This window comes from Magnolia sinica, chromosome 18, assembly GCF_029962835.1.
Source record: "Magnolia sinica isolate HGM2019 chromosome 18, MsV1, whole genome shotgun sequence".
Lineage (NCBI taxonomy): Eukaryota > Viridiplantae > Streptophyta > Magnoliopsida > Magnoliales > Magnoliaceae > Magnolia > Magnolia sinica.
In genome coordinates, this window is record NC_080590.1 from 47,193,002 (window position 1) to 47,206,226 (window position 13,225).

The 13,225-nt window shown below is 39.1% G+C and overlaps 1 protein-coding gene and 1 long non-coding RNA gene across 2 annotated transcripts; both read left to right on the forward strand.

Annotated features, from left to right (window-relative positions):
* Nucleotides 1–3,334: 3,334 nt before the first annotated feature.
* On the forward strand, nucleotides 3,335–12,581 carry LOC131233153 (uncharacterized protein At4g22160). The gene is made up of 2 exons (XM_058229766.1): nucleotides 3,335–3,813; nucleotides 11,938–12,581. Exons 1-2 carry the CDS (start codon nucleotides 3,365–3,367, stop codon nucleotides 11,984–11,986), a joined length of 498 nt encoding a protein of 165 aa, XP_058085749.1. The 5' UTR covers nucleotides 3,335–3,364; the 3' UTR covers nucleotides 11,987–12,581.
* On the forward strand, nucleotides 5,354–8,979 carry LOC131233154 (uncharacterized). The gene is made up of 3 exons (XR_009165102.1): nucleotides 5,354–7,502; nucleotides 7,569–8,860; nucleotides 8,936–8,979. It is a non-coding gene; the product is annotated as an uncharacterized LOC131233154 (long non-coding RNA).
* Nucleotides 12,582–13,225: the final 644 nt, after the last annotated feature.

The following is a 13,225-nucleotide window of genomic DNA, read 5'->3' on the forward strand; positions in this document are numbered from 1 at the left end:
TGTGTATAGTTCATTCATGTGTGAAATTCTAACCTGCAATGCTACGAACTACATGTGCTAGATTGTTAATATGCTTATAATCATGGATTAGGTATTGAAATTTTCCCTGTTGTATGGATGATTATGTGATGTTGGATTCCATATGTGTGAGTTGCTTATGTAGTAAGATCATTACTTTTATAACGAAAGTATGTAAATTGCATTATCAATTCCATGAACTATTTGCGTGGTTTTAATTGCCCTTTTAATGAATTATTGACGTGGTTTTTAGTTGCCACTTTTGTGAATTATATTTGTGGGTTTATTTGTCACTTTATCAAGTACGTATAACTTCTAATTTTTTACTTTATCAAATATTTATGGTTTTAAATTACTCATTTCTTGTGGAATTAATGAAAACACGCCCTGAATTAGTGGGCTAACCTATGTGATAAATTCCATCTTGTGGGGGTAAAAAACCATTTTCTTTGTCCTTTAATTGGATATCTCAGCCAGGTGGCTTTTTGGGTCAAACCCTTTTGTGCGTCCGAATTCAGACTTTTGATTGAAAGGATCTTTGGCGTATTGTTGTTATAAATTTGGAAAGGTCACCAGTCAAAGGAATTGTTTGCTGGATTGTTTGTTAACTGATTCACTTTTAAATTGAATTGTTTGTAAATGGAATTGCTTGTGGATAGGGTTAACAATGGTTGGGCAGATACACATTCGAGGCATGAGGATTTTAGCAAGTGCCTAACCAGTATGGGTGTATTTTTAAGCATTTTGTGGCTGGATTACGGGTGTCCCTTTTCTTTTGTGGATTTATTAGGTGGGTAGTCAGTATGAGAATACCCTTTTGTATTTTACTGGTTGGTTAACTCACTATGGGCCGTTCAATTCCAGCTGGATGCGCATCCCCAACATGAGTAGATTCTTTGCATGCATTTCTCTGTTATATTGGCCTCTAACGCCTTCCATTTGATATATATATACAAGCAATGTAGGAGTAGGGTGGGGCGATGTTGTTTCCTTAAAGGTTAGCAGGAGTGAGGAGTCGAGGAGCCCTTTCCTCTTTGATTAGTTTGCATCTAGTATATCATACTTATTATGGTGGCGTGGTCCCCATTTGAGGGAGTTGTAGACTTATTCATTTTAGATATACCCTTTGGTTTAGTTATCTTTGCCCGCTTTAGGATAACACTGTTAATAAATGCGATTCTGATTATTGGTTGTAAGTTGAACATAAATTTAACTATGCAAACACATGAGGAATCCGCCCACGTGAGACTTTTATCTAGTTCACACCCTCGAATTTGGGTCCTAAGTCACCCCACTTGGTGCCAACTTCGAGGGCACGACGAGAGGTGGCGTAAGAGTGTGAATATGAGATAATCGAGACTTGGGAATGAGGATTCGATCACCACTATTTCCTGCAGTGTGATCCACGTATTGTTGCCATGTACGACTGCATATGTGGATCGCATATGCGATCTGACACATATGCAATCGCATATGTGGCATATGCAAAAATATGCCATTGCATATAGCATATGTGATCGCATAAGTGATGTACGCGATTGCATATAGCATATGCGATTGCATATTGGGCAACGGTTGGCACAAATTTATTTATTTATTTTGGGTAAAAAAACTAACTTGTTAGCTATAAAAAGGCATCTAAACCTCCCTCATTTGCAATATTCTCAATCCAAAACCCTCTTACTCTCTTCTTCTCTTATATTTCTTAATTCCAAGTGGTCTTAATCTCTCTCCATCTCTCTTACATTTCCAACTTTCAAGTGGTTTTAATCCCTTTCTCTCTCTTACGTTTCCTACTTCTAAGTTGTCTTAATACCTATCTCTCCTACATTGCCTCTCTTGTAAGTTGGAAGATCAAGATTATGTTTAATGCATTATTTAATTAAATTTATTTATCTCAAATATATTTTAAATATGTAAAGTTAGTTATCTATTAATTTAAGAAAGTTATCCTTAAATTCTTATATATATATTTCATATTTTTTAAATTTTAAAAAAAATAAAACTAAAAATATGTGGTCGCATATGTGATTATGTGATCACACATGATTACCACACATGATCGCACATGCGATTTAACAACATTGGATCACATAAGATTTTGATTTGCTTCATTTTTTGGATCATATCCTAAAATAACATGTGAAAATGGATGGACGGTATGGATGTAAGGCACATGCATTACAGTGGCCCCAACAGTTAGGGATCCAAGTAGCCCGGCCTCTTCTCGGCACTATAAAAGGTGTATCCACCCACCATGGTGTATTTATTTTATCCATACGTGGTTCATTTACTTCGACAGCTCATTTCCGGGCATAAATAAAAAAAACGAGGTGGATCCAAGTCTAAGTGAACCACAACACATGAAACAATGATGATTGAACCTCCACAATTCTAAGCTTTGGATCAATCTGATATACACAAATTTTCTTCGTCAATAGGTTGGATGGCAAATAAACATTACAGTGAACCCTAAAAAGCCTTTTAAGGGTGGGCATTCAATCACCACTGTTTCTGCAGTGTATGATCCACCTGAGATTTGGATCTGCATCATTTTTTAGCTCATACCCTAAAATGAGTTGAAAAAAATGGATGAACGGTTTAGATAAAACAAATACATCATGGTGAGCCCACAGAGCTCTTCCACACCAACCAGTACTGGGGTGGACAGAGGACAGTGGAGGGCTCACTGCCGAATCCGAGTCCTTTTTCTTTTGGTTTAAGAACTATGTACAGCTGGCCCCACAGTTTGGACGGTTCGTTTTTGAGTTCGCTTCATGCCACTTTGTAAAAGAAGGGAGCGTATTAGCTGTTGCCCGGGTAACAGCTTAGTAGGTGTTCCCTTTACCTTAAGGGGCCCACCTTGATAAATATGTTTCATATCCACGCTGTTCATCTGATTTTTCAGTTCATCTAAATAAGTTATACAAAAATTTAAATAGATATAATTCTTTGTTGGACCACACCACTGGAAAAAAGTGGTGAATAGCTATTAATTTTTTTTAGGCCACAAAAGTTTTGGATAACGCTAATATTTGTATTTTCCCCTCATCCAGTTCTGGTCGACCTTATCAACAGGTTGGATGGTAAATAAACATCATGAATCTGCTTACAATGGGCATTGGGAAGTTTTTAATGGTGACAATTCAATCATCACTATTTCTTATGGTGGGTCCACCTGAGATTTGGATGTGCTTAATTTTTGGTAATATGTCCTAAAATAAGCTTTAAAAACGGATGGACGGAGTGGATTTACATCATATGAATAAAGTGGGCCCTGCGGTGAGGATAACACCCACTAATCCGAGCCCTTAAAAGAAGAGTGGAGGTGAGCCGGGAATGTTAGATGATGGCGAGCGCGAGCAAGAAGAGGAAGAAGAAATCGGGTGGGAAGGCAACGGAAAACGAAGGCAATAATGAAAGCCGTTTGCTCCCCTTTGCCTTCGACTCTGGATTTCTTTCCGGGTCTCACCCTCCCGACTTCGACGACGAAATGGACGGCTACGATGATGAGGAGGAAAATGAATGGGCCCACCTGGCCGCGAGCGTTCGCATGTTTTCAGGATCGTTGGTGAGGTCTGGATTGGCTGAGATGGAGATGGCGAGTGCTAGGGAGGCAGCCTTGCGAGCCGAGTACGAGAGGAGGCGGGTCGAGTACGAAGCTCAGATGGCTGATATGATGCTCAGGACTCAGCTTCAGATCGCCACTTTCATTTCTGAAAACAGTCGCAGGCGGAAACGGAAGCGAGACCAATTCCTAGAACAAGGGCTTCCTTCTTCTGATGATGATGAAACGTACGGCTCAGATTCTCCCTTTTCCTTCATTGCCAAAATTTTCGGCGCGTTTGGATGCCACTCGCAAATTGAGGGGTCATTTGTCATCTTGGATTTGGATTCTTACCTAAGAATTCAAATCCAGGATTTGAAAATCCCTGATATTCGGGTTTTATCAATTGCGCTTGGCAGCCTGGATTTTTAATCCATTGGTATTCAGAAATTGTGTTTGCCAGCCTGGATTTTTATTCCACTGGAATTCAGAAATTGTGTTTGCCAGCCTGGATTTTTAATCCACTGGAATTCAGAAATTGTGTTTGTCAACCTGGATTTGTGGAATCCATTTTAGTTTTTCCGTGCCCACTGTGACCTGAAAATAACATCTAAAGGGTTGTTCGGATGCCTGTAAATGGTTCAAGTGGTAAATGATTTACAGGTGTAAATCATTAACAGCCTGTCTTGTTTGGCTGTAAGTAGTAAATGATTTGCAGGTAAACGATTGTCTATGATGGAGAGTCAATCTTTCCAATTATGGCCCTATAAATGGAGAGCCTGTAAATGAAATCATAGCCTTTTGCTGTAAATCAAATGGGGCTGAAGGCTGTAAATGATTTATAGCCTTTAAATCATTTACAGGCATTTTTCAGCATCCAAACACAGAATGTAAACCATTTACCTGTAGATCAGTTAACAGTTAGCCCCATTCACAGGCATCCAAACGACCTCTAATCCATTTATCATGTGCGGCCCCTCATGTTTTCCTTGGCTGCTAAAAATCAGACCGATTGAAAACTTAGGTGGGCTACACCAGTGGGAACATTTAGGACACCTACCATTAAAAGCCTTCCAGATTACCTATGGGGCCAACCTTTTTATTTTTTACATGCCAATCCATTCAGAAGATGCGTCTGATGAGGATTGCATGGACACTCCAAAAATCTGGCCAACCAAAAAGTCAGGCGGGCCACACCAAAGGGAACAGTTTGAAAATTTTATAGTTGGGTTGGATTTTTAATCCTTGGATTTTGCAACGGGGTTTTTAGAAAGGAAGCAAAAGTGGATTTGATATCCACCAGGATTTGAAATCCTGCCAAAAAAGAGGCTCCCAAAGGTAAAAAGTTAGGTATTTTGAAATTGCAATCCAAATCCAGCCCTAAATCCAGGGTACAAACCATTGCGGTCATTATTACTCTAATAAAGTAGAAACGACAGCTCTTGTTTTCTGTCGTAAATCGCAATAATGTTGCTTTTGAGTTGAATTTGGAAGAAACATAGCAACGCTAGGAAACAAACTTTTCTTCGTTATTTTCTCTTGATTGAATTGAATGCATCCAAATACTGCCTAAGTCTTCCTTTTTAATCTCTCCTTTTGATATATGCTTAGGTAGATAAATTGTCAGGGGTTGTTTGGTAGCATGGATTATGATTTTTCACACTTGGATTTTGCATTCTTTCAGTTGCGTTTGTCAGCCTGGATTTTCAATCCTGTGGAATCCAGTAACTTTGTTTGGCAGCCTGGATTTAGGTGCTGCTTGGTAAACTGGAAAATAAGGTCTGAAAATTAATTTAAGTGCTAAAAACTTGAAGTGCTGAATTTTAGTACTTATATGCATATTGAAAGATCTGTTTGGTAATTTGTCTGAAAAAGGTCCTGATATAGGAAAATAAGCCACCCCCCCACAAAAACTTGTTTGGTAAACACAAATCACAAATGTATGAAAATTGGCAATTTGTAATATTTGCCCCTATTGTCTCAATTTCTATATTTTGTAGAGTATAAGACAAAACCTATTATTGCTATGCCATCAAAATTGGCACCTATGCCCTAACCAATAAATTTTTTTGAGATTTTATCCAATAAAATTTTAATACTTTCCCCACCAAATAAGGCCAAGTAGATGAACGGTCTGGATCTTTTTTGTTTGCCACGTGCAGTAACATGAATTGATATTGGTTGGATGATTTTAATCCATCAACTTTGCCCATTGATATTGTACCCTAACCAATTTAGTTTTGGCCATCCATTTGACACCCACAAATTGAATTGTTAGATCTCTAGATGACCTTGATTTTGAGGCTATGATCCATTTACAACGGGATCCATAGCTTAGGTGGTTTGGACAAACATCCATCTATGTAATGCAATGTGTATGATAGATGAGTCGCCACCATTTTAAACATCGTGACAAATTCTCATAGTCTTCAACGAACGCGGATTAGCTACTACCTTGAATCCAACTAGGTGGTGTGACCCTAATTGCGGGGCCCATCTCAATGTATGTGTTGTATATCCACGTCGTCCATCTGTTTGCTAGCTCATTTTAGGGTGTGGGCCCAAAAATGAACCAGATCCAAATCTCAGGTGGACCACACCACAAGAAGAAATGGTGACTGACCATTAATTTTTTTTCTTGTGGGCCACAAAAAGTTTTGGATGAAGCTAATATTTGTGTTTTCCCTTCAACCAGGTCTATGTGACCTCATCAACATGTTGGATGGAAAATAAACAGTACGGTGAACCCTATGAAGTTTTTGATGGTGGGCATTCAATGACCGTTGTGTCCTGTGGTGTGGTCCACTTGAGATTTGCATCTGCTTCATTTTTTGGACCATGCGCTAAAATAAACTCGAAAAATAAATGGATGACATGGATATACAACACATACATCGAGACGGGCCCTGCAGTCAGGTTCGCATCCACCCAGTTGGATTGGGGTCGTAGTGAATTTATGTTCTTGTTCAACATGGGAGCATATTAGGTGTTACCCAGTAACACGCGAGTGGGTGTTGCCTTGTGGGACCCACCTTGATTGTATATCCACGTTGTTACAACTCTTTTTATGCCATGGTCCCCAAAATGATGCAGATCCAAATCTATAGTGGACCAAACAATGGGATTGAATACCCACCATTAAAAACTTTTTGTGGGCCACAAAAGTTTTGGATCAATCTAATATTTGTTGTTCCATTCATCCACAAGTGTGTGACCTTATCAACAGGTTGGATGGCAAATAAACATTACTGTGGGCCCTAGGAAGTTTTTAATGGTGGGCGTTCATGATCACTGTTTCATGTGGTGTGGTCCACTTGAGATTTGGATCTGCTTCACTTTTGGGACCATGGCCTAAAATGAGTTATAAAAACTAATGGACGGTGTGGATATACAACACACATCAAGGTGGGCCCCATGGTCAGGGCAACACCCACTAATGTGTTACCCGGGTAAAACCTAACTGGTTCCACTTCAACCACCGGTTTTGGTGGACTTGGATTGCTTGGTGTAGAACAATAACCTAGGTTGGTGTCGTGTAGGCGTGGCAAAGTTCTATGGATCATTTGTGCGACCATGCCCTAAAAGGAATTGGCAAAACAGATGGACAACATAGATTTGCAACGCATACATCGAGGTGGGCCCCTCGTTCAAGGCCTCACCCAGTAGTGTAGCACAAACCACAAAGTTGATGTGGCAAAGTTTTGTGGGCCCTGCCTTGATGTATGTGTTATATTCACATCATCCATCCATTTTTCTAGATTATTTTAGGGCATGAGTCCAAAAATGAGGCAAATCCAAAGCTCAAGTGGATCACACCACAAAAAATAGTGGGGATTGAACACCGACCATTGAAAACTTCATAGGGGCCACAAAAGTTTTGGGTCAAGCTGATATTTGTGTTTTCCCTTCATCTAGGTCTGTGTGACCCTATGAATAGGTTGGATGGCAAATAAACATCATGGTGGGCCTTATGAAGGTTTCAATGGTGTGACCTTATGAACAGGTTGGATGGCAAATAAACATCATGGTGGGCCTTAGGAAGGTTTCAATGGTGGGCGTCATTGTCTCCACTGCTTTCCGTGGTGTAGTCCATTTGAGCTTTGGATCTGCCTCATATTTGGCCTCATGCCCTAAAATTACCTAGCAAAATGGGTGGACCATGTGGATGTAACAAATACATCATAGTGGGGCCCACAAAACTCTGCCATGTCAACACTACATAATCCGAGTCCCACCTAATTCGGGCCCTAAAAAAATTGTACATGAGGAATGTATTAATTCAAAATTAATTAGTTAGGTTATAGACCATTGTTGTTAAATCACAATCCCAAAATCAAATTACTACAAGTCTCTAGAGTCAAAACGTTGAAATGAAATGTATGCAAGTTGCGTGGTATGTAATACACAAATATTGTAAATAATAGTAAAACCTACAAATGCGATATGTTTTGGTAGTACGTTTATCCTAATAAATTTCATATTAATATTATATAGTTAGAAAATTAAATATATAAAGTTGGTAGTCAATCCTAGGTTGCTAGGTTCATAAATTCATCAGACATCTCGATACAACATTCTCCCCAAAGACTGGTCTGTTACACTACTATGAACGAGGGCGACTAGGGGAAAGGCTAGACGATTGAATCTCCTCCTCCTCTGCTACAGGTCAAAGGTCTCCCTGTTTAAAATTATAAATGAATGCATATTTAGAACATTTACAATTTTCTAGATTTTTTGGAGCAACAAAAAAAATAAAAAAAATCAACTGATACAGGGGCATATCAGCCGTTACACCAGTTCAGTGTATCGGTAACAGTGGGCACTGTTACCACTATGGAACGCCTTGCACAGGACTTTGTGACGTCAACATGGAATGCTTTCAAACCTTGAACGGGAGTCACTTAGAAAAGGGTGAAGGTGTCATTTAGAAAAAAAATTAAGGATATTTTATCAAAATAACCAAAAATTTTAATGCAAAATCACTTACTGCATTCTGTGTTAAGTCAAGGGAGGAAAGCTTTTAAAAAACCATTTTTTCATTGAAATTCTAAATTAAGCACTTAATTTTTTGGAGTTAAAAGCCCAGCCCCACATGCCATTGTCTCTCATTAGCTAGATTTCTTTTTATTCGTAGTTGGTTCTAAGGGCGGCATAATTGGAGTGGGTTATAGTTAAATTACGTAACAGGCACGTGCAAAGTTGTCCACCTAAATCGAAATACCTGTGTTACTGAAATAGAACAATAAAACTACATATGGTCATGGTTCATTTTCTATGGACTTTGCTTTACTTTAGGTTCAGAAAATTTTCCATTTCCACAAAAGATAAAGTAAAGTGAATGGAATCTATTTTATTAAATTTACACTTGAGGTTCGTCAGGAAGTTTTTCTCTCTGCATCAATTATTTATTTATTATTATTATTATTTTTTGAAAGGCATCTCTAGACCATAGTGGGCTTCTATGTTTATTGTATCTAAAAGAAATCAAAATTTTTGCTCAGAGTAACATCGTGCTTGAGTTAGATGTACAATAATTTCACAAGCAACTTTCTCTAGAAAGTTGATCCTATCTGGATTGTTGACATGCTATGAAGCTGGTTCAATCAATTCATAATCTGACAAGCAACGTTCTCCCAAAAATGTTATCCTATCTGCGTTGTTGATATTTTGTGAAGCTAGTTCAATAAATTGTACATACAAACCAGTATGGATTCTGTGGACATATTTAAATGAGACCTATGCTACCATGCCCGTGCATGAAATGTACCAAGCTGCAGTCTATACTTAGCTTGCATGAATTAGGTAATTGTGGTTTTCACTCTTGATAACTAATCCCTTAACAATCCCACTCATGGTTGGCATCTCAGGAGATGAGATGGTCAACTTGTTCTTTGGCCTTTGAAACTGGTCCTGAGAAAGGGATTTAATTAAGGTGTTAGCAAGCTTATGATGCAAGTTGGCGAAACAAACCTTCTTTTATCTTGCAGGGACCTTTCATGAACAAGACAATGAATTTCAGTATGATTGGTTCTAGCTGGGCAAACTTAGAACCCGAGTGTGGAGAATGTCTATTCTAGCCATCTGGTGGGCAGTCTGGCAAGAGTGGAATGACAGATGTTTCAACAACAGCCAGTCCTCGACACAATCTGTGGGATCTCGGGCTAAAAATTTAGTTATTGAATGGGCGGCTGCTGTTCCGGGGCTGAAAGATTTTAACTTTTTGTTTCTTGGCCTGTAGCTTTGGGTCTGCTATCTCAGCAGTCCCCTTTTGTTCTTCTCCTTTTTTCTAATATATTCTAGTCACTTAAAAAAAAATAAAAAATGATTGGGTCCACATGTAGGTCTAATAGCACCATGGTGCATAGTCACCAGGATGGAAAGAGAGATGTGGAGTCACGGGATAGAGAGTGCGCCTATGTGGTATTAGCAGTAGTGGGGGCCAAAAGATCAGTATTTAGCTTTGAGAGGGAGGGAGGTAGAGCATATGGTGGGGATACTGACACCTCTCCATCTAGACGATCCAGACGAGCCCCGCCAAGACCTTTGGTAAAAATATTAGCCAACTGATACTGAGACTTCACAAACGACATGCAAATTTCATTAACAACTCTCTCTTGTGAAGTGACAATCAACTTCGATATGCTTGATTCTTTCATGAAAACTAGATTATAGGAATGTGAGAAATAGGCTACTAGCTTGATTATCACGATATAGCTTAATGGGACCATAAGCCTTAAGACCTAACATGTTTCAACCACCTGAGATCACATGTATGATGTGCCATCACACTATTCTTTGCTTCTGCACTTGATTAACATACCGCGCACTTTGCTTTTAATTTTTCAGCTAACCAAATTACCACCTAGAAAAGTGCAGTAACCTGTAGTAGAACGTTTGTTTGATGGAGAGCCAACCCAGTCGGCTTTTGAATACCCTTCAACTTGGATATGACCATTACAGTTGTACAAAATTCCATTATCACGAGGCCCCATTAAGTAGTCAATTTACGAAATACGACTTCCATATGAGAAACACAGCCTACATAAATGTGATGTCTGGTCGATTGACTGTCAAATAGATCAATTTTCTTACAAGGAGGTGATATCTTTCTGGATCATCAATCAAGTCTCCCTGATCCACAACCAACTTCTGATTGGGATCCATAGGAGTTTCGACTATTTTGATGCTCATAAAGCTGATCTCGGTCAATAAGTCCATCATGTACTTACCTTAAGACAGATTAATTCCTACTTTGGATCTAGCCACTTCTATATCCAAGTAGTATTGAAGATGATCCAAGTCTTTTGTATAGAAGCACCTTTTAAGAAGGCTTTCAATTTCTTGATGCCCACACCATCACTGCCTATGATGACAATATCATCCACACACACAACTACTACATTGGCAGCAAGATAATTTGGAATAGAGTCAAGAGTCACGCATGCAAGTGTGTACTTGAGATTTCAGTTGAATTGCAAGGGACTTTGATGATCAAGGAAATGATGTTTCCAGAGACCAGAGGCAACCAAGTGGCAGAGAAGTTTCCCACCCAATAACTTCAGCAAGTGAACCTTCAATGATTGTAGCAGTCGTCCAACTAAGGAGCTTCTCATTTTTACTCAAATGTGATAGTCATGATTGGGGAGCAAAAGCAAATCATTAGAGGCAGAAAAAAGAAATGTGGAGGAGAAGTGAGTCATTGACGTACCTCATGAAGTCATGACTCACGGAACAAGAACAATCTGATGTTGGGGCATTTCAAATGTATAGAAACAACTGAGGCAGTATTAGGAAAAGCAGAGGATGGTTCAACCATAGCAGCCTTTGAATCCATTACTTTGTGTTTGTGTGTGTGTGTGTGTGTGTGTGTGTGTGTTTGTGTGTGTTTTTTTATTTTTATTTACCCTTCTTTTGTTTTCTTTGGTGTGGGGGAGGCGGAGATAGGGCTGGTGCTGGTTGGAGCAGTGAAGGGGGGTGCGAAATAGTATTGAACTTCCTTGTTTCATCAGTTCCATGATTTTCTTTTTCTTTTTTCTTTCTGGTATTTGTAAAAGCTCTGGAGCCTATTTATTTTTGAGAGAGAAGACTGTAATATGTGCTTTGCAGCCCATAAAAAAGGTGCAAGCCCTTGAGATGATGCCAGTGATGCTGTCAACAAGGAGTATGGCTTCATCTAAACTTGTATCTTGGTGATTGCACCCCTTTTTCATGTCGTGCAAAACAAACACTACAGTCTGCTTCTTTGAGAGGATGTCCTAAGCCTGACTAGTTGCTATGAAGATGTTATTACAATCCCTCAGTTTTTGCAAGATATCTGCTGTGGCAACTAGTGAAAATTTTGACTGATTTGAAGAGGATTGTCAATGGCACAGGTGGGGCCTTTTGATGCTTGGGTTACTTCAATGCAATCTGAGATTTTAAATCTCATTCAGGGGTTGGCGGTGGTCTGAGAAGCTGGACTGGAATAATCTCACAAGACTCATCATGTACAGAAATATCTAGTAACTAGCTCTCTCTCTCTCTCTCTCTCTCTCTCTCTCTCCCTCCCTCCCTCCCTTCCCCCCCCCCCCCTCTCTCTCTCTCTGCAGCATGCTGTGATTGGATCACCTTCCATGGTTTGATCAGATATGTTGCTCTGGTGGACCATTACATGGATAAGCCACATCCGAAAACTCTAATGAGGATTGCCATAGCCAATTAGACATCTAATCAGTAATCAGTGATATGCAAAAGGAATGGTTACCAGCGGCAGTCCACATTGAACCATGAAACTCACAACTGGATGGTCAGAGTTGCCCAATCACTGCTTTCTTTTTCTTTTTCTTTTGCCTATCGCACTGTTGCCGACCAGATCAACAGTCTCAGTTGTGATATGTTTGCCATGTGCACCTTAATCGAGGTTGCATGACACTCATATGCAATGCCTGCTGCATGTTATCATTCAACTTTTATTATTTCGGTTTCAATTTCTCAGTCTCGTTGGATATATTATAAATAAAAAGCTTGGCTTAGTGGATTGGACTCTATCAAATTTCATCATGACTTTAAAAAAACTTGATTTGGTTGCAACTTGATTGACTCGCCAGCTTGGACAAAACTTTAGGGGGAAAAAAACAACTTCGGCAGAAGTCACTTGACTCACCTACACTACATTATTTATAAAATTTAGGGACAAGTTAAAAAAGATTCTAATTTTTTTTTTTTCCTGAAAATATCATCAAAATACCTTCCTTGATGCATGTGTTAGGTAAATTTTGACAATCTTTAACTGGTTTCATAAACATGCATCGATATGGATACTATCAATTCAAAGAGGTTCCTATCGGCTATTGTTACTGATATGAACATATTTCAATGTGCTTACCCTTTTAGCATATTTCGATGATTAAGTCGTGCAACATATCACACAATTGGTGCGATAGATGTTGGTAACAGTGTGCTTATGCAGTGAATTGTTGTGGATATAAGTGTACTTGGTCTAACCGGATTTTTATTGGTAGTAGATAGTAATCACATAAATCATGGTTTTTTGAATTGGCTACTCATCCCGACTTGTTCAAGGCAAGTTGTAATATTTTTACTTGGAGACTCATGCTGACTTGTTTGAGTTTGAGTCGAGCTGAGTCACTAGAATCAGTTTTTCGTTTTTTACAAGCACAC

Coding starts and splice junctions, on each gene's coding strand:
- LOC131233153 (XM_058229766.1), top strand. CDS start 3,365: ATGATGGCGAGCGCGAGCAAGAAGAGGAAGAAGAAATCGGGTGGGAAG. Junction 3,814..11,937: donor TCTTCTGATGATGATGAAAC/GTACGGCTCAGA, acceptor TCAATGGCACAG/GTGGGGCCTTTTGATGCTTG.